This window comes from Taudactylus pleione, unplaced genomic scaffold (assembly GCF_031769625.1).
Source record: "Taudactylus pleione unplaced genomic scaffold, aTauple2 ptg000707l, whole genome shotgun sequence".
Classification (NCBI taxonomy): domain Eukaryota; kingdom Metazoa; phylum Chordata; class Amphibia; order Anura; family Myobatrachidae; genus Taudactylus; species Taudactylus pleione.
This window is the reverse complement of record NW_028285109.1, coordinates 10015628-10039603: the sequence shown is the minus strand read 5'-3', so window position 1 is coordinate 10039603 and position 23976 is coordinate 10015628. Positions and strand designations below refer to the sequence as shown.

At 44.9% G+C, this 23976-nt stretch overlaps 1 protein-coding gene across 3 annotated transcripts in view; it reads left to right on the top strand.

The window, feature by feature from the left end:
• Positions 1-23976, top strand: part of DPH6 (diphthamine biosynthesis 6) — a 101777-nt gene that overhangs the window by 19001 nt on the left and 58800 nt on the right. For 2 of the 3 annotated variants that reach the window (XM_088456567.1, XM_088456569.1), the window contains exons 2-4: positions 5081-5414; positions 5721-5815; positions 7870-8057. In XM_088456567.1, coding sequence (XP_088312693.1) covers positions 5392-5414; positions 5721-5815; positions 7870-8057 — 306 coding nt within the window. In that variant the 5' untranslated portion in view covers positions 5081-5391. Of the gene's footprint in view, positions 1-4260; positions 4282-5080; positions 5415-5720; positions 5816-7869; positions 8058-23976 lie in introns of those variants that run through there. The other variant, XM_088456570.1, reaches the window with a different exon arrangement.

Below are 23976 nucleotides of genomic sequence, written 5' to 3'. Positions count from 1 at the left end.
AATCACTGGCAACTGTTTATGTGAAACAACCTATTAAGTCCTGGACTTGTCACAGCTTTACACCAATCAAGCTCAGCAAATACACTTTTGAATGTGTTACAATCGCACATTTTCTGTTTGGATTTTAAACATGAACGTGACCGAAATTGTTTTTCATCTTTGATTCTCTTTTTTTGTGTAAACCGAGATCACTGAGTGCTAATGAGAGTACTCTACAGTTCAGTCACTAACATTTAACTGTTCCTGTTATTTGCAGCTACATTATGTACAATAGAAAATGATTTACTGGTGATACTTTCCGAATGCAGAAAAGAATTTAAATTTTTTAATTTGCTGTAGTTTTTCACCATCTTTTGATAGTGAGTTAGGTAGTATTTCATAAAATCCATGGGGAAAGGTATCTTTTTCCCTTCCCTTCCCTGAATCCTCTCCCAGCACAGGGAGCATAAATATCCCCCAACTGGCCTGCTTTGGGCTGCAGTGTCCCGCGGTGAAGGGGAGCACTTTGTAACCGCTGCTCCACTGTGCAGAGCAGCATGTGAATAGGGGCCGTGGCATTCGCACAGCACCTAAAACAATACAGGGGAGAGCCTGCGGGCAGCCCAGCATTGCTAGAAGTGCTAATTATGCCCCCAGAGTGCTGGAAATTGGGGTGTGCCAAGAGCCCATACTCCTTTTTTGGGTGCACATTTTTTGGTACATGCTTTGTGTCCCTACTTTCATCTTCCAGATGTTGGGTGGTATGGGCACATTTTAGTGGAAACTGGAGATTGAATAGTTTTTCTCTTTGTCAATGCGTGATACCTATACTCTCATCTACACTACTTATTTTAGCTAAACTTAACACTGTTCTCACTGGTTACTTCACTACAGGGTTAGGCAACTAGTGCCATTCCAGCTGCTGTGGAACTACACATACCAGCATGTCCTGCTGTGGACCTACACATCCCAGCATGCCTTGCCACAGTTTGTTGTTAAGGAATGCTAAAACTGGCAGGCCATGCTGGGTTGTATAATTCCACAGCTGAAGGAGTGGCACAGTTTGCCTACCCCTCCATTAGTTACTTCACTACCCATTTTAACATGACCATTTGATATCTTTATATATTTGTCATATCCAGGTGCATCGGTAAAATCAATAAAAATATTTTTCCAAAATAACTGTACAAACTTTCAGTTTGCCCCATTAGTCAGTCCATTTTCACACAGTTTGTTCCAGTTGGTGCTGTAAAATAGTTCTGTACTGTGGGCCTGGTTCAGACCCGGTCGCAAGCGCTCCGGCTCAGTCATGCGCATGCGCAAGACCCGGCTAGCGACGGGCAATCCGTCGCTCCGGGTCTCGCACCAAAGAGGGCGAGCTGTCGATTTTGAGTGACAGCTTGCCCCCTTGGGTGGGGGGCGGGCCGGGGGGGTGGCTGCCCAAACGGAGGTGGTCCCGAGGGAACGCTTGCCGTTAGGGGGCGGCCCCACTGACATAACGAGTGATGTCAGTGGAGAGCTTCCTGCTCTGTTAGAGCCGAAAGCTCTCTGGGGCTTGCGATGAACGAGACCCAACCACAAGGGTCTCGTCGCAAGCCCGATGGTCGCGACCATCATCATGGCCGCTCGCTATAGCTATGGGTGGTCACCCACAGCTATGCGAGTGCCCAACAGGCCGCTCCAAAAAAAGAAAAAAAAAGCCCGGCCCTAAATCAGAGCGAGCGGCTCTCAATCAGGCTCTGTGTCCATAATTTGTTACAATATAATAGCTTTGAAGTAGTTAAAATTTAACAAACCTAAGTATTATTTTAATCATCTTTGCTATAAATGTGGTTTTTTTTTTTTGTGGTCTTATGCTGCCGCTATATTTCAACTTTTTTATTTATTACTGAAAATAAACTTTATGAATTTGAAGTCACTTTGATGCATTTGGGTGAAAATTCCTTTTATTATCGCAACAATAAAAAGTGATAATTTTTACATGCGAGATGTGATTAATAATAGATTTGCTCCATACACTGTTACTTCACCAGCTTACTCCATGCTTGTGAGAGGTGTACTTAAAAGGTAAATCATTAATATTTTGTTTTATCTACTTATCTAAACCTAATTCAAACTCCCATGCAATAACTGTAATGCTGGCCACACATGCAGGCAATGTGTTCAAATTATGAAAATATTGCCATTTTGACGCTACAAAAGAGCATGATGCCAGAGAATAATCTGACCGCAATACTTGCCAGGTGGGTTTATTAATTCAGTCAAGCATTATCTGCCCATGTGTAGAGTCATCTACAAATATTTGGATATGTTCAATTCAGTCACCCATGTATAAGCATGTACATAGCCACAGCCAGGTCCAGTGCACCCTAATCTATTGTAAAATGACTAACATCCTGACTTCCTGCCTCATCCATCTGGGGGAAGCTCCATTACTCTGGGTTATGCTAATGACCTATTTGATTCTGGCACTAAAACATTTAACTGCTGACTCCCTCCAATACATAACCCCTCCCACTTTCGGTATCCCCTCAGTCTTGTTTTGGTGCCTTGGAGTAAGGCACAGTGTATCCGGTTGAGGGTCACCCACTTCTTCGATATGGGGCTCAGTCACGAGACCCGAGGGCATCTTTGGTGGATGCCATGACAGCTCCTTGGACTTTGCATCTGGGGTACATTTTTCTGCCCCTCGCTATGCTTCCTCGGGTAATTCAGCGGATCCATCGGGAAGCTCAGCCAGTCATTCTCATAGCTCCTTACTGGCCGCGCCATCAATGGTTCACCATTCTTCAGGACTTGTTGGCTGACAATCCACTCCGCTTTCCTCTACGTCAACATTTTCTTCATCAAGGTCCATATCTGCACCCCGATTTGCATCGGTTGGCTTCGACTGCTTGGTTCTTGAAACCAAAACCGTGAGAGCTAATGGGTTTTCCCGTTCTGTGGTTGACCCCATGATCCAGACCCGGGAACCAGTCACTTCCCAGATTTATCATAGAGTATGGATATTATATATATCCTGGTGTGAGCAGCAAAAATGGAAGCTAGAACTTTTTTGTGTCTCTCACTTTTATCAAGGAGAGCTTGTCTAAGACTCTTCACCTATAGTCACTTAAAGGACAGATAATGTCCCTTTATATCCTTTTTCAGAGGAGTCTGGCTAACATTACGGAAGTCCAAGCTTTCTTCCATGGTGTTCTTCGTATTCAACCACCTTACATCCCACCAGTCCCTCATTGGGACTTAAATTTAGCGTTACAGAGGGCTCCTTTTGAGCCACTTGAATCTGTGGAATTTCATTACCTCACTTTAAAGATTGTGTTTCTTTTGGCTATTTCCTCAGCCAGAAGAGTTTCAGAGCTGGCGACTCTCACCTGCAAGCCTCCACTGCTCATATGTCATTCAGATAGGGTGGTTTTTATGCACAAAATTATCTTTTTTTCCAAAGGTAGTGTCTAAATTTCATATGAACCAGGACATTGTCCTTCCAGCATTTAGGCAGGCTTCGGTCTCAGAGAATGGTTCATCCTTGGCACATTTGGATGTGATGCGTGTGTATTTATCTGGAGCGTACGGTGTCCTTGCGACATACAGATTCTTTGTTATTAATGGATGCACCCAAACGAGGTTGACCAGACTCAAAGGCATCTATAGCTAACTGGGTCACTTTGGCCATTCGTCAGCCCTATGTATTGTCAAATGTGATGGTTCGTGACCACATTCGGGCCAAATCGACTTGTGCTGTTGGGGCATCTTGGTCTGTGTGGCATGACGCATCTGTGGTACAATTGTGCAGGGCAGCAACCTGGTCATCCCTACACACCTTCACCAAACTCTACCATTTCCATACATTTGGAACGGAGGACGCCAGCATTGGGCATAAGATTCTGTGAGCAGCTTGTTCTGATTCCCCATCCCCCTGATTAAGCTTGCTTTATGGAAATCCCAGAGTAATGGAGTGTCCCCCAAATGGATGATGGAGGAAATTTGGATTTTTTTACTCACCGTAGAATCCCTTCCTTGAAGTCTATCTGGGGGATGTTGAGCTCCCTCCCTGTTTTGTCTGGTTTTCGTACCTGTTTTGCCTATTATCATGGTAGATGTAGTCCTTTTTTTTTTTTTTTTTTTTTCTTCCTTCAGGCGGTTCTGCTAAACATAGACTGAGGGGGCTTCCGGAAGTGGGAGGGGTTATGTAGGGGAGGGAATCAGCAGTTAACTGTTTTACTTCTAGACTCCAATAGGTCTTAAGCATAACCCAGTAATGGAGCGTCCCCCAGATGGACTTCGAGGAAGGGTTTTATGGTGAGTAAAAAATCCAATTTTTATATACTTAAAAAAAGAATCAATGTTGATGAATTAAATTTAGTACACACACCTCTGTATCATATTTGCCTAATCTCCTGGAATGTCTGGAAGATGAATTCCTGAGAGTTCCTCCAGAATCTGGGAAGGCAGAGCCACCCTCGCATATTCCGTCCACCTCTCTAGTGAAGGGGTCCTGGATGAAGCTTGAAGTTGGAACTTGCTGTGAATTGCATCATTGTAACCGCGCCTGTGCAAGCTTCTGCTACCCTGCATACCTACATTGGCAAAAATGTAGGTGCACTTGCTTCTGACAAAAAATGTACAGTAGTTCAGAGATGGTCAGCTCAAGGTGGCCACCAAATAGCAGCGGCGTTGCCCCATCACAATATGCCTAGCTATGCCATGTAGTCATTTTAAGGCAACCATTTGATGCAAGTGGCAGAGCACATGGTCAGTGGACCTTGGAAGTTTGCACATGGGCAGTGGAGCTGCAGTGGGATGTATCAGACATCGGATAAGCTACTGAAAACAAGCATAAAACAGTAGCACCATTTCAAGCCCGTCATCAAATTGAAAAAGCATTTCCATCATATTGTGAACATTAATGGGACGGGCATTGTTCTATGAATTATTAATCTACACTGATATGAAATATGATTAGCACTACATAAATAATAATAATATGCTCTATGGAGATCCTTAAATATGAACCATTTTTTCCATCGGGCTGAAAACGTTCTGCTCATCTTCAGTTGCGCGTGTTAAATTAATTTATATTTATTTTTATTTTTTTCAGCAATAATAAATCATCGAGCACAAGTTCATGAGCTGATAATCCTGTCTCTGTACCAATGAAGTGAACAACGATATAACGCTGAATGCCAAGGAACCACCAGCACCAATTGCCAGTCGTTAATATGGTGGCACCGACCTCTCAGCAGCCACATTTAGGGGTCCTTGTTCTCACAGCCGCCTAGTCCTGCAAGCAGCACAGCAGACTGCTCACCGAACTGGGTCCTTACACTGGGAGACACACATGCAGCAGGGACAATACCGGGTGTACTGAAGCTGTAGAGAGCCGGCTGGAGTGTTGGCAGAGGAGCAAGCATGAGGGTGGTAGCTTTAATCAGGTGACTTGTTCTGAGTATAAGAAACAGTTACACTTTTAAATTAGAAAAATAAAGTTACAAGTGAAGCAGAGTAGACAATCTGTTGAGATCCAGCTGCTGTGGAACTAAAAGTGGCAGCATGCCCTGCCAGTTGTGAGCTGCTAGTTCTTGTATCACCACAGTTGCCGAATAGTCAGCAGTTGACTCTGTGTTCCTACCCATGTTATTTTCTTTCTCTCACTTGAACTGCCATGTTGCTTATCAGATGAATCACCTATGTCATTTTCCATAAACTGTAACCACTTTATACTTCTATACACATTGCAGTGGTGGGAAGGACAGTTGCTACAACATGATGCAGTGTGTTTTGGCCGGTCATGAAATTGTCGCTTTGGCTAACCTGAAACCACCTGAGAGTACAGGTAAGGTACTGGTAAAATGACCTCTTCCAGTGTGGTAATAAATATTTGATGTATATCTTGTATTTCACAGTCAGCCAGACATATCAGGCTCCAATCCCCTGAACCCAGCCCTTCATCCATGCTACGGCCTGTCCTAGGATGAATCCTCTCATAAAATACTTTAATTTTCTTGCCATGTTGAGAAGATTTGTAGTAAGAACCCATACATAGGGAATACACTAGTTCAGTGGTTCTCAAACTCGGTCTTCAGGACCCCACACAGCTCACGTTTTCCAGGTCACCCAGCAGGTGCACAGGTGTAGTCATTACTCACTGACACATTTTAAATGATTTCACAGGTGGAGCTAATATCTCACTTGTGATTCTGTGAGGAGACCTGGAAACCATGCACTGTTTGGGGTCCTGAGGACAGAGTTTGAGAACTTGTGCACTAGTTGAACAGATGAGGTCAGTTGGGTCTTTGGGGTGATTCAGCTGCTTGCATGGTAGCAGCTACAATAGCACTAATATGGTAATGCAGCAGGAGGCGTCATACTTCCTGCATGCATCAAATGATCCAAGCTGCACCGCAGATGAGTAAGAGGCCAGAAAATCTCCATTAGCTGATGCAGATCCTCGTCTCTCCACTACTCCCCTCCCCCCCCCCCCCCCCCTCTCTTGGAAACGGAGGCCATCGCTCTCTTCCTGCCCAGAAACGGCAGCAGACTGTCAATCACTGGCAGTCTCCTGCTGGCCTGCGTCCAGGATCACAGACCTGTTCTGCACATGCACAGAATGAGTCCTGCGCATATGCAGATTCACGATAATCGGCTGAATCAGGCCTTTGTTTGCAGCAACTGTGCTAAAATATGCAAAAGCAGCAGGAGGTGTCTGTAGTAGAAAGACACCCATTGCAGGCTTTTGTGATCCACTTCTGCATCCAAGATTCGTCATCGAATCATTGCGTGAACATCGGTCATCTGAATAACACTCAGGTTACTCAGGATGCCGGGCCCCGGCCGGTGCCTACAAAACGGGACTGATACGGCCCTGTTTTGTAAGATGCTCCCCGTCGACGCCCCTAGACAGCTGCATATTGTAATTTACATGACTTCTGCAGCTGCCCTGCGTCCGATCTGCAAGACCCGATCTGCACATGCACAGTTCAACAAATATCGGAGATGTACGTAAACCATCGGGTTTGCGTACATCCCTGAATTTGGTCCATTGTACTATAGAGAGTGCTTTTAACTTTGTGCTGAGTACGCTATATATAAATCATAGGCCACTATTTATTTATTACCAGTTATTTATATAGCACACACATATTCCGCAGTGCTTTACAGAGAATATCTTACCATTCACATCTGTAACAATCATCCATGTCATCATTTGTTTCATTTAGTACTTCATCTGTTTGCCTGAGGGCCTGATTCAGAGATGTATGTTCATCCGATGATTGACATGCAGTGGCGTTTTGGGAGAGGGGGCGTGGCTGGTATCAGTTTCTGGAAAGGACGAGGCCAGGGCCTGCGTCAGTGGACGCAGATTCCTGGCCTCTGAAGTGACCAGCACCCTGTCAGGCTGCGGGAAGCTTGTTCCCGAAGCCTGACTAAAGGAGCAACCGGTTGCAATGGTGCTAGCAAATGCAGCAAGGAGGTGTCTGACCCCTCCTGAATTTGTATTAAGATAGATGGAATTGCAAAGCTGTTTTTGTGCAGCTCTGCAATTCCGTCCATCTCTAAATCAGGCCCTTTATCTGAGCTTGTTATACATCAATAATTAATTGGCCTCAAGGTAATTCATTAAAAAAAAAAAAAATCTTAAATACTGGACAAGATAACTTTATGTAATGACATTGGTCATGTCAGATATTAGTCTGTAATACTGAAACAAATGTAACATGTAATTTGCACTATACACATTGTAGGTCACGTTTATGCAACTATGTTTATGTATGTTTATTTATCATTATATACACAGATATAAGTAAAAGTATTAAGTAGATCACTGTAATCAGAGTGAGCTCATTTTCATTCTCCTGAACTTTACCCCATGTCATGCTCTCTCTGCAGACAATGAATTAGACAGCTATATGTACCAGACAGTTGGGTACCAGGCACTGGATCTTTACGCAGAGGCCATGGGTTTGCCACTGTATCGCGCCACCCTCAGTGGCACAAGCCTTAGCATAGGAAGAGGATATACCCCACACGAAGGAGATGAAGTTGAGGATCTCTACCGCCTACTGAAGCTAGTTAAGGTAAGTATTATATTTGTGTTCTATCAGCCTGTGTTTCACTCTGCCTTCAAACATTTTACCTGCCCTCTTACACAATCTCTAGTGCGGCAATTTGCACACTATCCGCTTTTATAAAGAGAGATTTTGTCATTTAAAACAACACACAGAAGTACCTACCAGTTCCCATAATGCCACACTGTAGTGCCCCACTTTACATTATGCCACACTATAGTGCCCCCAGTTCACATTATGCTACACTGTTGTGCCCCCAGTGTACATTATGCCACACTATAATGACCCCTGTTCACATTGACTTACTATAGTGCCCCCAGTTCACATTATGTCACACTATAGTGCCCCCAGTTCACATTATGTAACACTATAGTGACCCCAGTTCACATTATGCATCCCACATGCTACTCACCTCTCAAGAGCTGCCCACTCTCCTCAAAGTGTGTTTGTGTGTGTGTAGTGGGCTCCTGCTGACTCTGCGGTCACAGACGTGCTCCTTGACCTCAAGCGCTACCTGCTTATTCCCTATGTGCTATGTTCAGATGTTTATGTTCTGGCAGTGGTTGAACCTCAAGCTGCCAATACGGTCCTGGCTTCAAATCACTCATCTGATTGGTAGTGTCCATCTGTCACTGCACAACTGAGGACCATTCTCGACAAACTGGTTAAAAATTATTGCTCTAGAGGTTTATGATAAGGTGAGGTATTTCTACTTGAGAGAAGTGTGGAGAAGTAGTGACACTTGCCTATTCTATAGGAATGTCCGGAAGATTACTGAATTAATAATTACAATTTAATGGTGAACTATATATAATGTGATGTTAATTGTTTTAACTGATAATCAATCTGATTATTGGTTTTGCTGTGTGACAGACATAACTGTTTGATCCTTTATGTGATGTTTTTTTTTAGCATTCTACAGTAAGGGAGGAATTCAGTTATTGGCAATGTGTGGCCGGGCATTGCAGCAATGACCTTCTGCTCACATACCAGCAAGTATAAAAAAAAAATTCTTTATATATGGCAATTGTAAGCTTAATACCAAACCACAAAGTAGAAAGAAAATAAAGATATTTCCTCATAATGATAATTTGGAATAAGTACATCTAATGTGTGCAAATAGAAAGGCAAAAATAAAGCTTCCTGGCCGGTGTCTGATCTGTAGGCCAGTAAAAGAGAGGTACTGTAAGCGGATGCCCAACTTCTTTAAACCAATGTAATAAATATAGACAGTATATAGAAACATATCAGAGGGGAAATGGTTCTATTACATTTTAAGCATCTATCAGAGCTGTAGCAAGATTGACTGAGGTGTAGTAAGACTCCAGTCATTTAGACAGGGATGTAGTTTAAATTCCGGGATGCCGGCTATCAGAATGCCGGGGCCGGAGTCCCGAAACCAGTCAGAATCCCTGTGCCAGCATCCCAACCGCCGACAGCCTGTCTGTAAGCAGTGGGAGGATTAGAGTTAGGTACTTGGGGTGGAATGTTAGGTTTAGGCTGCGGGGGGGAGAGGGTTAGGTTTATGGGCAGGGTCAGGATGCCGGCGTCGGGATTCTGACCGCCAGAATACTGAGCTCCGGCATCCCGTATCCAACCTATTTAGACCATATAGGGTCAAACCTGAATATAACATTCCTACCTAAATATACATATTTCTCTTGATCAATTGTGGCATTTACTAAGGAGACCCATTCTGTAAATTGTGAACCCAAGGGAGCCACCCATATACATACTTTGACTAACATTAGCATTAAAAACATATTGCATGTACTTGTCCAGGAATACCTTATCTGATACATTCAATAGACAAATTCTCGGGGTCAATAAAGGTAGAGATACACCTGTGGAGATCGCACATATCAGCCAGTTATGGCAGCCCTGACAACGCAGGTTTTCCTGTTCTCCTCTATGGTGTGTGACACAAAACTTGCAATGTATGTAATGGATGTGGTTTGCCATTCTGGATCGGCAAATCTCCTCTATTGCGCTTCATTGAATTCCCTCCTCAATGTAGTTTTCTGAGCTTACTAAAGGGGTGCCCCCACATTAAGATATGCCTGTTTTACCCCAGTACCCCCTTTCTGTCCAATTGGCCATACATGCAGTAGAATCCAGTACAGATCTGGTGATTAGGATGGATCTGAACACGTGGGCTGCTTTTACTATAGTACAATAACTAATTGTCAGTTCACATCTTTTCCATGCATTATTGCTTTTACCATGCTAGAGTTACAGGAATAATTTATTTAATTTGCAATTGCTGTCTAAGGAAACCTAATGTGCTGTATACATCATTCTCTCTAGAATTCCTGTATACATGAAAATCTGTACTAGTTGTACTCTTTAGTGTATAGTGCAGACACTGTTGTCACATGAAGACCTTTTCCTCATTTTGCTGTATCAGCATCACATTCATTAAGTGACAGAAACATCAGAGACCGCATCACCCTCCCCAGGGTCAGACCCACTAACCTAAATGACCACTAATTAATAGTAATGACTGCTAATCCCTTCCATAAAGGACGTGGTCCAATTGTTAAGTAGTAAGTAGCTTGTTCAGAGCTAGCAATAAATGTTTCCAGTCCAGTTGCTTGCAGATGATGTGTGAATATACTGATGCTTCACACAGTCATCATAGGAACACTTTTTTTAAATGGGAATACCCCCTTCCCATTGTAGTGATCATTTAACCATTATCCATCTATTTTGCTTTTAAACTATTATGACGTTTTGGTTACAATCTTGTATCTCTAACCATAAAAGTGCCTTTTATAGTTCCTTTTAAGACTGCTTTGTATTAAATGGAAAATTATTCTGTTACAGTGTTTGGGTTTTTTTTAACCATGATTTTATTTTGGATTTTTTTTTAATTGTTGACTTGTTTTCTGATGGGAAATGAAGTTCAGAATTCATGTTTTGACAATAGTCCGTGTTTGGTGGCTAAAGTCATAAAACTGTCCCTATGCTAAAGCTTATTCTCATAAAGGTATTAAGTGTAAGACTGGATGCATAGGCGCACGTTGGCTGACTGTTGGAGAACCTGGTGTTTTGTGATTAGTTCCTACTTTATCCTGGATAGTTCCTACTTCATCCTGGATCCATATGCAACCACATTACATGTATGCACAGTATATTTCTATATCTTCAATGGGTACGCAAAGCTTTACAAATGTCCAGTGGGGTAATATATACAATACTAGGAGATAAATACAAGTGTAGTGTCAGGCACTGGCAATAAAACACATAATGAGGTTGTCTCTGCCCCTAGGAGCTTACAGTCTTACTAGGTTGTGTAGTTGACTATGTTGCACACATGCAAGCCTGGATCAGGGTTTGCATCAGAAAAGCCTGCATTGTTCTACAGCTGAAACATTTGCCCAAGCAGCATGTAATTCAAACTCTGTGCTTTGGCATGGCACCAAAATGAGAATTTATTTATTTTTATAAAACATTTTTTACATTATTCTGAAATTAAAGTACGAGATTTAGCTAAATATGCTTTATTTAAAAAACTAAACACCATGCAGGAGCCTGCTTTGATTTCCACTAATTATCCTGCTTCACTAGTTAATAAACAGTTGAAAACCTGAAGTTAAACCAACCTAACATAAGAGATGCATGTAATACACAGATACCACAAATACACTGTAGCAATGGAGCTTTTCTAGCTGTTTTTACAGTATCGCTTTTCTGTCTGATCGAGTCCTCATCCTGTATGGTAAAACTTATCCAGCAGTGCCCCCTGCTGCTTTTTATTAGCAATAGTTTTATGTTTGTTTACCTCTGATATTTCGCCTTGTTTCAGATTCCAATATCTGTATTGCTTCCATATATACACAAAATAACATTGCTATTATCGCACCCCAAATACTGTACATTTAGTTAACAAATTGCCTTCCTATAGAGCTTAGCAGCATTTGTGGACCATGGAACCAAAAGGAAGTATGACTTTAATATGTATACATAGTTTGATAAAACTATGATTTTATTATAGTATGCTGCTGTGTTTTAGACTGGACCTTGTCTCAGTGAGTGTTTTAGTGTTTGTGTCCCTGGGTCCCATTAAGAACTTTGCACTAGTCCCTCCAACTGTTCTAGTTTCACCCAGTCCTATAACTTAGCATTGATGGTGTTAATCAGACATCATAACTGAAGTATAGGTGCTACTTTGAATGAAGATACGTAACATTAAGTATTTGAAATACCATGTTTAATTCCAAACCTCTCGCTGAGCGGTTTCTGTTCAACCCGTGCATGCATTCAGCTTTTCTTTTTTTTTTTTTTTACTACTTAATTTTTTACCTCCTGGATCCGATCTGAGTTTTAATTATTTTGCCTCGTCTTCAATGGCTACCGTCTCTGCCACTACATCTAATCTAATTCCATCCTTTCATTCCTGCTCTGTCCTTTCCTCTCTCTCATTATATTCTCACTCTGTTCCTTCCTCCTCCCTTTTTTCTCACACCCCCCTCTTACTCTTTGGGATGAAATCACTAAATTAAAGTCTGGTTTAATTAAAATAGTGATGAATGCAGATTGTATGAAACACAGACAGTAAAATACAGCCACTCTCTGGCTAGGGAGAGACTATAATTACTAGAATTGAGCGGCGGGCTGCGGACCGTCTTCTCTCTTGACACTTACAGGAAATGCACTATTAGTATTTCCTTTAAGGAAAAGAAAAGGAATCCGGCCAAGCCTTAACCAAGTCATTGCTGGGGAAATGGATTTTTGGCAGTGAAGGGTTAGTTTTTGAGCTGCTACTTTTGCTGCAAAACTAAGGATTACTTGGTAAATAGGGTGTGTGGTACCCATGGGAACAAGTACTTGAGTATATGGTTTGGGTGGACATTGCCTTTTTACCAAGGGTAAAAGTACAAATGAAACTCATATTCATTTTGTTAAACCCAATATCCTTAAGATGGCCCAGTGATGTGTTGCAGACCTTAATGCCAACCAGATGCTGCTGCAATATTGGGCAATTGACATTGTATCTCAGAATTTTTTACTCCTTTCAAACGTGTTGATAATTGTGGTCAGAACGTGGGCGCTTTCAGTCCCGTGTACTTGGAAGATGACCACACACAAGCAGGCAGCAGTGATACCAGAAGCGATAAAGCCGCTTGGGTCATGGCCAGTTGAGACATCATCTGTGTACAGGCAGAACTGACTCCTATAGAGCAGTCGTAAAGGCCTGTACGTCCATTTCCTTCCAAGACAGATTTGTCTTAAGCTGGGTACACACCTAACAGATATACTGTATCTGCAGCCTGACTGATCTGCAGATATATCTGCGGATGATGGTTGTGCATACACACTGAACAACCACCATCTGGCCGCGGGTCCCGCTGACCAGGGGTCGTGCCGTGACCCCCTCCCTGCGGCCTCTGCTGCAAGTGTACCGGCGGTCAGCACGATGGACAGATATATCTGCCATTGGCTGTGCAGCACAGCCGACGCGATATGTCTGTGGGCGACTTTGCTCAGACATATCGCTGGTACACACTGGCCGACGGGCACAAATGATTGGCCAATATATCTGCCACTGTACGCAGTATTAGATTGGTTTGGCTAATTAACTTTTTAATACTTCTAGTTACACCGTTGTTATGTAATTACTTTTCTTGCATTTCTATTCTAAATAAAGAAACATTGTGGGCCACTTGCATGTTATGTACAGTAGTGTTGGGAAATACATTTTCATGGTCCTCTGTCTAACATAGCCTTTATGGAAAACTATCCATTTACATTAAATGTAAAGCTCTCTTCCCTCATATGCTTCTCCTACACTCACTTATACTGTCACTTACTCCTAATGCTGCAGGCCCTGCTGCCATGGGCGTAACTACCATAGGTGCCAGGGGTGCAGCTGCTATGGGGACCAGAGCTTAGGGGTGCCCATCTTCTTTGGCAAAGGTACATGTGCTATATACATTTTTCAACATTGGGTGGTACTTAAGGGCCCTTGCAAACTTTTGGTATGGGGCCTTCAAATAGCTAGTTAGGCCCCTGCATGATGCTTATTTAAGTGTTATGATCGCTAATGCAGCAATGTTCATAAACCTTGCGCTTGTTCTAAATTGTTTTGTACTGTCAATAGCTGTTTTCTTGTGTGCTCATTAGTTTATGGACTTTGTAAGGTGGCTCCACATAGATAAAGGATAATGATGAAAAAACAGACTAAAAAGTATATTTTTTTAGCAGCTTCCTTTGTGAAAATTTGTCCAAAAACCTTGGTCACTAACAAATCCTTGGTTCTCGCTACCAATGAGGGATAAACTAAAAAGAAAGCCACCATAGGAACTAGCCAGCCCTTTATGGACGCCATAGTGCATGCATTAGACTAGTAAAATTATCACCACAAATGATTTATTATTATTATTGCATTTACTGAATTACATTTTTTTTTTTGCTAATTCATGTTTCACTTCATTAAGAGAACATCAGGGCAGCTTGTATTTAAGGCGTCAAATATTATTATTTAAAAAAAACTAGTTTATAGCTACATATGTATGAACATTGGGCCTGATTGGGTCAGATTCAGTTGCACTCTAATACTGCTGCTGTGTCTGTGTATGCAGCTGGTATGTGAAAATATTCAAATGTCACAGACACCAGGAGATGTACTGAAATGCTCACCTGTGGCTTTGCAAATCCAAGCATTTGCGTGCAAAGACGCAACTTCATTGCAGGTCATCCGATTATCGCAGTCCTGAGCGAGTCTATGGTCGGCAGAATTGCCACAGGAACAGCCAAGCCGGAGCCATATTTATTGCGTATGGGATCGCAGACGCAGGGTGTGACAAACCCCAGAAACGGTCGCCACACATCTGTGTTCTTTGCTGCCACTCCCTGTTACCTCCCCAATGCTCCCTGGCTGTCAGTCACACAAATTTAGCTGCGAGCGACTAGAGTAATGTACCTTGCTGCATATGCAGTGCAACTTATGGTGGGTACACACCTGAAAGATATATCTGCAGACCGAGTGATCTGCAGATATATCTTTAGATGATGGTCGTGCAATCACACTCAACAACCATTATCTATCCGGCACCCCGACACCAGTACAGATCTGGGGATCTCGGCGGGACCCCAGAGTCTGTGCCCGCAGGGCTCTGCGGGTATGCCTGACTGCTGCCGGACGATACGGGGACATCTAAGAAGCGGATCACCGCTTGCGGTGATCCGTGCATTGAGCAATCCTATACCTCCGGTCTCTGGGGACAGACCAGTGGTACTGGCAGTGGCAGCAGGCCCCTATTCCCCGCGTGTCCACTAAACCACCAGGGACTTGCAGTCAGAAACGGGAACCGGCGTCCTGGGGGTTAATTGCCGGCCAGGGGAGGCAGCCTTCCCTGTTTAGCGGCTCCCCTCAGCTCAGCGCGCCTTTCCACTTAGGTCTGGCATAGCTGAGCTGCTCTCCTCCTATGGCCACACCCCCTCTGAGGTCTTCGGTGGCCATTTTCTCCTTGGTACATCGCAGATCTCTCTGGCAGCGTGCAGACCAGTCCCCCTGTATACCTCTCTCTGGGGTCAGTGTATACAGCACTATAGCCCTCCCAGACACTGAATCTGGGCGGTTGATTGTAGTGCCAAGGTGCAGTAAGTACTCCTTCTGCATTGTATGTGACTGATGCTAGCGCTGACTGTCTGTGTCTTTTTTCCGATTCTGTCAGTCTATACCTATCCCTTTGCTTTTCCTACATCCCTGACAGGTGTGTGTAGGGAGGTTTCCTCACATTTATAAACTCAAGTATTTGTGAGGACTGTCACATACGGTTGTGTGCAGCACGGTGCCATATTGTTGGACCAGTGTTTTGCATACTTGTGGGTGCCCAGGTTGGCGCTTCCTGATTTCATATAGATATAGAAAGAAACATAGAATTTGACGGCAGATAAGAACCACTTGGCCCATCTAGTCTGCCCCTTTTCATGTGTCTTTTAGGCAACTTTAACCCTATTTACTCCTTATGTCTCTCTTAAGCATATTCTTTTGCCTATTCCAAGCGTGTTTAAATTGTTCCACCATTTTAGCTCCAACCACCTCTGATGGGAGGCTATTCCAAGAAGGGTCCGGAGGCCACTCATAAAGGGAGGGGTACTGTCACAATTCGGGCTGTCAGGCTGCCAGGATCGCGACTCTTACTTCGCCGGGCGCTGTGGCGCGGTCCCTCCGGCGGTGGAGCGGGGTCCTGGAGAGCGGCGCTGGGCACAGGGGGTCCCCACACACTAAGGGGGCTCATCTGGAGGGAGGTGTGAGCAGGTGAAACTGACAGCGTTATCGCGCTGGAGACTACTGGGTGCGGCCATGTTGGATTTTGGTCAGGTGTCTGGTGGGAGCCAATCAGGTCACAGCTGTCCTGGGAGTGTTTTGCAGCCAATCCTGCACTACCTGAGGGTACTAAAGGGCTGTCAAGAGGTCCTTTAGTTGCCAGTGCAACGTTTATCACAGCATAGCTGTGAGCTAGTTCCTGTGCTTCCTTGCTCCGTACTTGCTGCAGTTCCAGAGTGTCTCAGTGTTACCACCTCATAGCTCTGTACCTCGCCTGCTCTGCGTTCCAGCTTGCCACCTGTACCTGCTGCGGACCAACCGACCCCGGTCGCTGAGTGTTGTCCGCATCCCTTCAGCGGCAACTCGCCCTCCGTGTACCCACTCACATCATGAGTCATACTCCGTTAAGACCAGCTGCCTTTCAGTATCAACAGACAAGTCTCCATTCCGCATCCGATTCCACTCTGGGTCCAAGCCCATGCCATACCGTGACAGTTTGCACTGGCCAAATGGATTCGGCTAGTGGACAGGATCCGAGGGCTGACCTGCTCCAAAGCATCAACAGCCGCTTGCAGGGTCCAGAGACTTCACAGCGGCAAATGGCCCAATTTATGAAGGAGATGTCTGCTCGTCAGGATACCTTACAGGCCTCTCTGGTCACAGTGAATATGCCTGTCGCCACAAACCAGCCAGCGGTCCCTGCCATTTCCGCACCATCCCATATGCACCTCCTGACGCCTAACAAAATTCGATGGGACTCCTAAATTTTGCCGTGGGTTCCTGAACCAGTGCGATGTGCATTTCACGCTACAGCCTATGAAATTCCCGTCTCCAAAATCCAAGGTGGCCTATATTGTGTCTCTATTATCCGTCTTGGCTCTAGACTGGGTTTCATCCCTTTGGGAAAGGTCCGATCCTCTGTTGGATAATTACTCCAAATTCCTTTCAGCTTTTCAAAGGATTTTTGACTAACCAAGAAGAACTACGTCAGCAGAAGCCAAGATCCTGCGCCTTCGTCAAGGGAATCGCCCAGTTAGCCAGTACATCATCCAGTTCCAGACGTTGGCATATGAGCTAAAATGGAACGAGGAGGCCCTAATTTCCGCCTTCTGGAGCGGGCTGTCAGATCGCATTAAGGATGACGTTGCCACACGGGACCTTCCTACCACCCGTCGACGAGAAAATTTGTATGTACTGCGGAGAGACCGGTCATCTGGTCGCTGCCTGTCCTACCCGTCTGGGAAACTCCCGCTCCTAACCGTTTCCGGAGACACCAGGTTGGGAGTTATGTCTTCGTCTCCACTTAAAGCTGAGTCTGCCTTGTCCATTACCTTGGAGTTAATGCTCGGTCCTAAAATTGTTCTCTCTCTCCTTGATTCAGGGGCTGCCAAGAACTTCATCACTGCTGAACTCGTCCAGAGACTCCAAATTCCGGTCTTCTTCCTCGAACTTACACTTACCCTATCTGCCGTGGATGGCACCCAAATTACCAATGGGACTGTATCCCTTCGTACTCAACCTGTGCAGGTCCGTGTGGGTGCCCTCCACACGGAAGCAATCCAGTTTTTAGTTATACCTAAAGCCTCTCCCGGAGTCATTCTCGGATATCCCTGGCTGTGCAAACATTCTCCCAACATAGGCAGGGGTACCATGCAAATCCTGTTCTGGGGAGAAGCGTGTCATGGATCCTGCCTCCCTCAGATTAAAACAGTCAATAAGCTCTGTATGGCAGCAACTACGCAAATACCCCCCCAGTACCTCTCTTTCAGTGATGTCTTTTCTAAAACAGGTGCCGATACTTTGCCTCCGCATCGGGATTGGGACTGTCCTATTGATTTTGGTTCCCGGCAAGGATCCTCCTTGTGGTCGTACATATCCGCTGTCCTTACCTGAGTCTGAGGCCATGTCGGCCTACGTTCAGGAAAATCTTCAACCATCATTCGACCATCCTCCTCGCCAGCCGGTGCAGGGTTCTTCTTCGTGTCCAAAAAAGATGGAGGTGGTCTGTGTCCCTGCATCGACTACCAGGGCCTAAACGATATAACTATCAAAAATCGTCATCCGATACCACTCATCTCGGAATTGTTCGATCATGTAAAGGGTGCCACGATATTCACCAAATTGGATCTACAAGGGGCCTATAACCTCATCAAGATCCGGGCCGGAGACGAATGGAAAACCGCATTTAATACCAGAGACGGTCATTTCGAATATTTGGTGATGCCCTTCGGTCAATGCCCCTGCTGTTTTCCAAAACTTTGTGAATTAGATTTTTAGGGCTTACTTTATGTCTCCGTGGTAGTATATTTAGATGACATCCTAATATTCTCCTCTAGTATTGACAAACACCAGGCTCAAGTCAAGGAAGTCCTGACTCGTCTACGCAAGAATCATCTGTACTGTAAGGCAGAGAAATGCTTGTTTGAGGTACAAACCGTTCCATTCCTTGGCTACATTCTCTCAGGTTCTGGCCTTGAGATGGATCCTAAGAAAGTACAGGCTATTCTGGACTGGTCTCGCCCAAATTCGCTGAAGGCGGTACAAAGATTCCTGATGTTCGCGAATTACTACCGGAAATTCATCAAGGGGTTTTCCACCCTTACGGCACCCATTTCATCGTTAACTCAAAAAGGAGCGACCCCATCGTGATGACCTCCGGAGGCTGAAACCGCCTTTCAAATCCTAAAGCAAGCCTTTATTTCGGCTCCGGTGCTGAGACAACCGGACGTTAACAGCCCATTCTTTCTAGAAGTAGACGCGTCCTCCGAAGCCGTGGGTGCAAGACTCTCTCAGAAATTAAAGGATAACAAATTCCATCCCTGTGGATTTTTCTCGAAGAAATTTTCTCTAGCCGTGAGAAATAACCCCATTGGGGAGCAAGAATTGTTGGCAATTACATTGGCCTTTGAAGAATGGCACTCTCCTCGAAGGGTCCACGGTCCCCATCACCGTTTGTACGGATCATCGAAACCTACTGTATATAAAAAACATCCAGTGCCTTAGTCCTCGTCTGGCTCGTTTGGGCAATTTTCTTTTCCCGTTTCAATTTTACTTTGACTTATCGTCCTGGTTCACTCAACCAAAAGGCGGGTGCCCTCTCCCGTTCCTTGTCCTCTGGAACATCTACTGAACATATTAAAGAAACTCCATTTCTGGAATCCAAAGTATTCGCCACTACCTGCATCCAACCCCCTCCTGGGAGAATCTTTGTGACCCCAGATCTACGCAAACAACTATTGAATTGGGCTCATGCCTCTCGCTTTTCTGGACACACAGGTATCCGTAAAACCCTGGAATTTCTACAACGGTCATATTGGTGGCCCGCCATGAAGTCCAAAATAACGGAGTATGTTTCCTCATGCCCACAGTCTGCTCAACATAAAATATCCAGGCAGGCTCCAGCCGGTACCCTACTGCCTCTCTCTGTACTGCTCCGCCCCTGGACACACCTATCCATGGACTTTGTAAACGACTTGCCTATATCCAACGGGTTCACCACCATCTGGGTAGTGGTGGATCGGTTCTCGAAAATGGTACACTATATTCCTCTGAAGAAACTGCCTTCCGCTCCAGAGCTAGCTCAATTATTTGTCGTCAACATCTTCGTCTACCGACGGAAGATGTCTTCCGACCGAGATTGTCTCAGATCGCGGGGTACAGTTCGTGGCAAAATTCTGGAGGGCCCTCTATTCCATCTTTCAAGTTAAATTAAAATTTTCCATGGCCTATCACCCCCAGTCCAATGGTTCCACGGAGAGGCTCAATCAGGACCTGGAGACTTTTCTACGTATCCATATGTCCTAATCTCAAGATAACTGCTCGGACACTCTACACTGGGCAGAGTTTGCTCACAATAGTTCGTACCATTCGTCCACAGGTCGTACTCCATTCTTCAGTTTTTGGCCTGCATTCCAGAGTACCAGAATTTAAAGAACTGCCAGTTTTTGATGTACCAGTAGTGACCTCTACACTACAGAATTTTTCGCAAATATGGTCTCAAGTGCATTCCGCTCTACGAAAAACCTCAGACCGTTACAAAGTTGGAGCCGATAGGAAGAGAAGAGCGGCGCCCAGGCTAAAGGAGGGCGACCTTGTCTTGGCTTTCTACCCATAATCTTTGCCTCAAGGTTCCGTCCATGAAGTTTGCCCCTCGCTTCATTGGTCCGTTCCCTATCACTCAAGTGATTAACCCAGTGGCCTACAAACTAAAGCTTCCACCCTACCTCAGAGTTTTTTGTGCGGCCTCTTGGCCTGCTAGCATAGCTGTGGATGAACACCCACAGCTATTGCGAGCGGCCAGAATGATGGTGAAGACCATCGCGACCATCGGGCTTGCGTCGAGACCCTTGTGGTAGGGTCTCGTGGCCGCAAGCCCCAGAGAGCTTCTGGCTCTAATAGAGCTGGAAGCTCTCCCACTGACATCACTTGTGATGTCAGTGGGGCCGCCCACAAACGGCAGGCGTTCACTTGGGAACACCTCCGTTTGTGAAGCCACCCCCCGGCCACACCTACCAAACGGAGCGAGCTGTCACTCACCATTGACAGCTCGCCCCCTTTGGTGCGAGACCCGGAGCACCTGTCGCTAGCCAAGTCCCACGAGGGCGCACGACGGAGCCGGCTCCGTTGTGCGCATGCCCAGTGGGCAAACATCGACCCGGTTGCGAGCAGTCAGCGCTTGCGACCGGGTCTGAATCAGGTCCCAAATTCCTTCCACATTTCCTTGTTGAAACCTCTTATCCTAAACCGCTTCTGGAGAATTCTTCCACGCTGCACTAAAGTCTGCACTGAGCGAGGCATAGAATTTGAAGACAAGCAGATCTTGGACTCTCGTTTTCGCTATGGTCAACTTCAGTACCTGTTGGATTGGAGAGGTTATGGGCCAGAAGAACGATGCTGGGTAAAGGCAGAGGATGTCCATGCTCCTCGATTAGTACGTCAGTTCCATACGAAGAATCCTGAAAAACCCAAGAAGTGTCCGGAGGCCACTCATGAAAAGGGGGGGTACTGTCACGATTCGGGCTGTCAGGCTGCCAGGATCGCGACTCTTACCTCGCCGGGCGCTCTGGCGCGGCCCCTCCAGCGGTTGAGTGGGGTCCTGGAGAGCGGCGCTGGGCACAGGGGGTCCCCACAGACTAAGGGGGCTCATCTGGAGGGAGATGTGAGCAGGTGAAACTGACAGCGCTATCGCGCTGGAGTCTACTGACGCGACCATGTTGGATTTTGGTCAGGTGTCTAGTGGGAGCCAATCAGGTCACAGCTGTCCTGGGAGTGTTTTGCAGCCAATCCTGCACTACCTGAGGGTACTAAAGGGCTGTCAAGAGGTCCTTTAGTTGCCAGTGCAACATTTATCACAGCATAGCTGTGAGCTAGTTCCTGTGCTCCCTTGCTCCGTACTTGCTGCAGTTCCAGAGTGTCTTAGTGTTACCATCTCATAGCTCTGTACCTCGCCTGCTCAGCTTTCCACCTGTACCCGCTACCCGCTGTGGACCAACCGACCCCGGTTGCTGAGTGTAGTCCGCATCCCTTCAGCAGCACCTCGCCCTCCGTGTACCCACTCACCTCATGACTCATACTCCGTTAAGACCAGCTGCCTTTCAGTATCAACAGACAAGTCTCCATTCCGCATCCGACTCCACTCCGACTCCAAGCCCACGCCATACAGTGACACTGTGAATACACTCCATTTACTACAAGTCTAGATAAGCTACATCTACGGCCCCCCCATGATCTATTACTTTTGTCACCTAGTCAAAAAAGTCAATAAGATTTGAGATATATATACAGTCCGGTCCATAAATATTGGGACATTGACAGAATTTTCAGATTTTGGCCTCTATTCACCACCACAATGGTTTTGAAATGAAACAAACAAGATGTAATTTAACTGCAGACTTTCAGATTTAATTTGAGGGTAATTACATCCAAATCAGGTGAACGGTGTAGGAATTACAACGGTTTCTATATGTGCCTCCCACTTTTTAAGGGGCCAAAAATAATGGGACTATCAACTCAAAAGCTATTTCATGGACAGGTGTGGGCTATTCCCTCGTTATTTCATTATCAATAAAGCAGGTAAAAGGTCTGGAGTTGATTCTAGGTGTGACATTTGCATTTGGAATCAGTTGCTGTCGACTCTCAATATGAGATCCAAAGAGCTGTCACTATCAGTGAAGCAAGCCATCATTAGGCTGAAAAATCAAAACAAACCCATCAGAGAGATGGCAAAAACATTAGGTGTGGCCAAATCAACTGTTTGAAACATTCTTAAAAAGAAAGAACCCACGGAGAGCTCAGCAACACCAAAAGACCCGAAAGACCATGGAAAACAACTGTGGTGGATGACAAAATAATTATTTCTCTGGTGAAGAAAAACCCCTTCACGACAGTTGGCCAAATCAAGAACACTCTCCAGGAGGTAGATGTATATGTGTCAAAGTCAACAAAGAAGAGAAGAGTTCACAAGAGTGAATATAGAGGGTTCACCACAAGATGCAAACCATTGGTGAGCCACAAAAACAGGAAGACCAGATTAGAGTTTGCCAAACAACATCTAAAAAAGCCATTACAGTTCTGGAACAACATCCTATGGACAGATGAGACAAAGATCAACTTGTACCAGAGTGATGGGAAGAGAAGGAAAGGAATTGCTCATGATCCAAAACATACCACCTCATCAGTGAAGCATGGTGGTGGTAGTGTCATGGCGTGGGCATGTATGGCTGCCAATGGAACTGGTTCCCTTGTATTTATTGATGATGTGACTGCTGACAAAAGCAGCCGAATGAATTCTGAAGTGTTTCGGGCAATATTATATGCTCATATTCAGTCAAATGCTTCAGAACTCTTTGGACGGCGCTTCACAGTGCAGATGGACAATGACCCGAAGCATACTGCAAAAGCAACCAAAGAGTTTTTTAAGGCTAAAAAGTGGAATGTTATGCAATGGCCAAGTCAATCCCCTGACCTGAATCCAATTGAGCATGCATTTCACTTGATGAAGACAAAACTGAAGGGAAAATGCCCCAAGAACAAGCAGGAACTGAAGACATTTGCAGTAGAGGCCTGGCAGAGCATCACCAGGGATGAAACCCAGCGTCTGGTGATGTCTATGCGTTCCAGACTTCAGGCTGTAATTGCCTGCAAAGGATTTGCAACAAAGTATTAAAAAGTGAATGTTAGATTTAGGATTGTTTAGTTTGTCCCATTACTTTTGGCCCCTTAAAAAGTGGGAGGCACATATAGAAACCGTTGTAATTCCTACACCGTTCACCTGATTTGGATGTAATTACCCTCAAATTAAATCTGAAAGTCTGCAGTTAAATTACATCTTGTTTGTTTCATTTCAAACCCATTGTGGTGGTGAATAGAGGCCAAAATCTGAAAATTCTGTCAATGTCCCAATATTTATGGACCTGACTGTGTATATATATGTGTGTGTGTGTATGTATGTATGTATATATATATATATATATATATACACACACACACACACACACACACACACACACACACACACACACGTAGATCAAAGAAGGTGGCACTCATTCATAATAGGCAAGGTCCTAAACAAAACATAAACTACTAACACTTCCTGAAGCAGCAAAGTGTAAAAACCAGCACTCACGTTTAGTAGGTAGAAATGTTCCTTTCTTC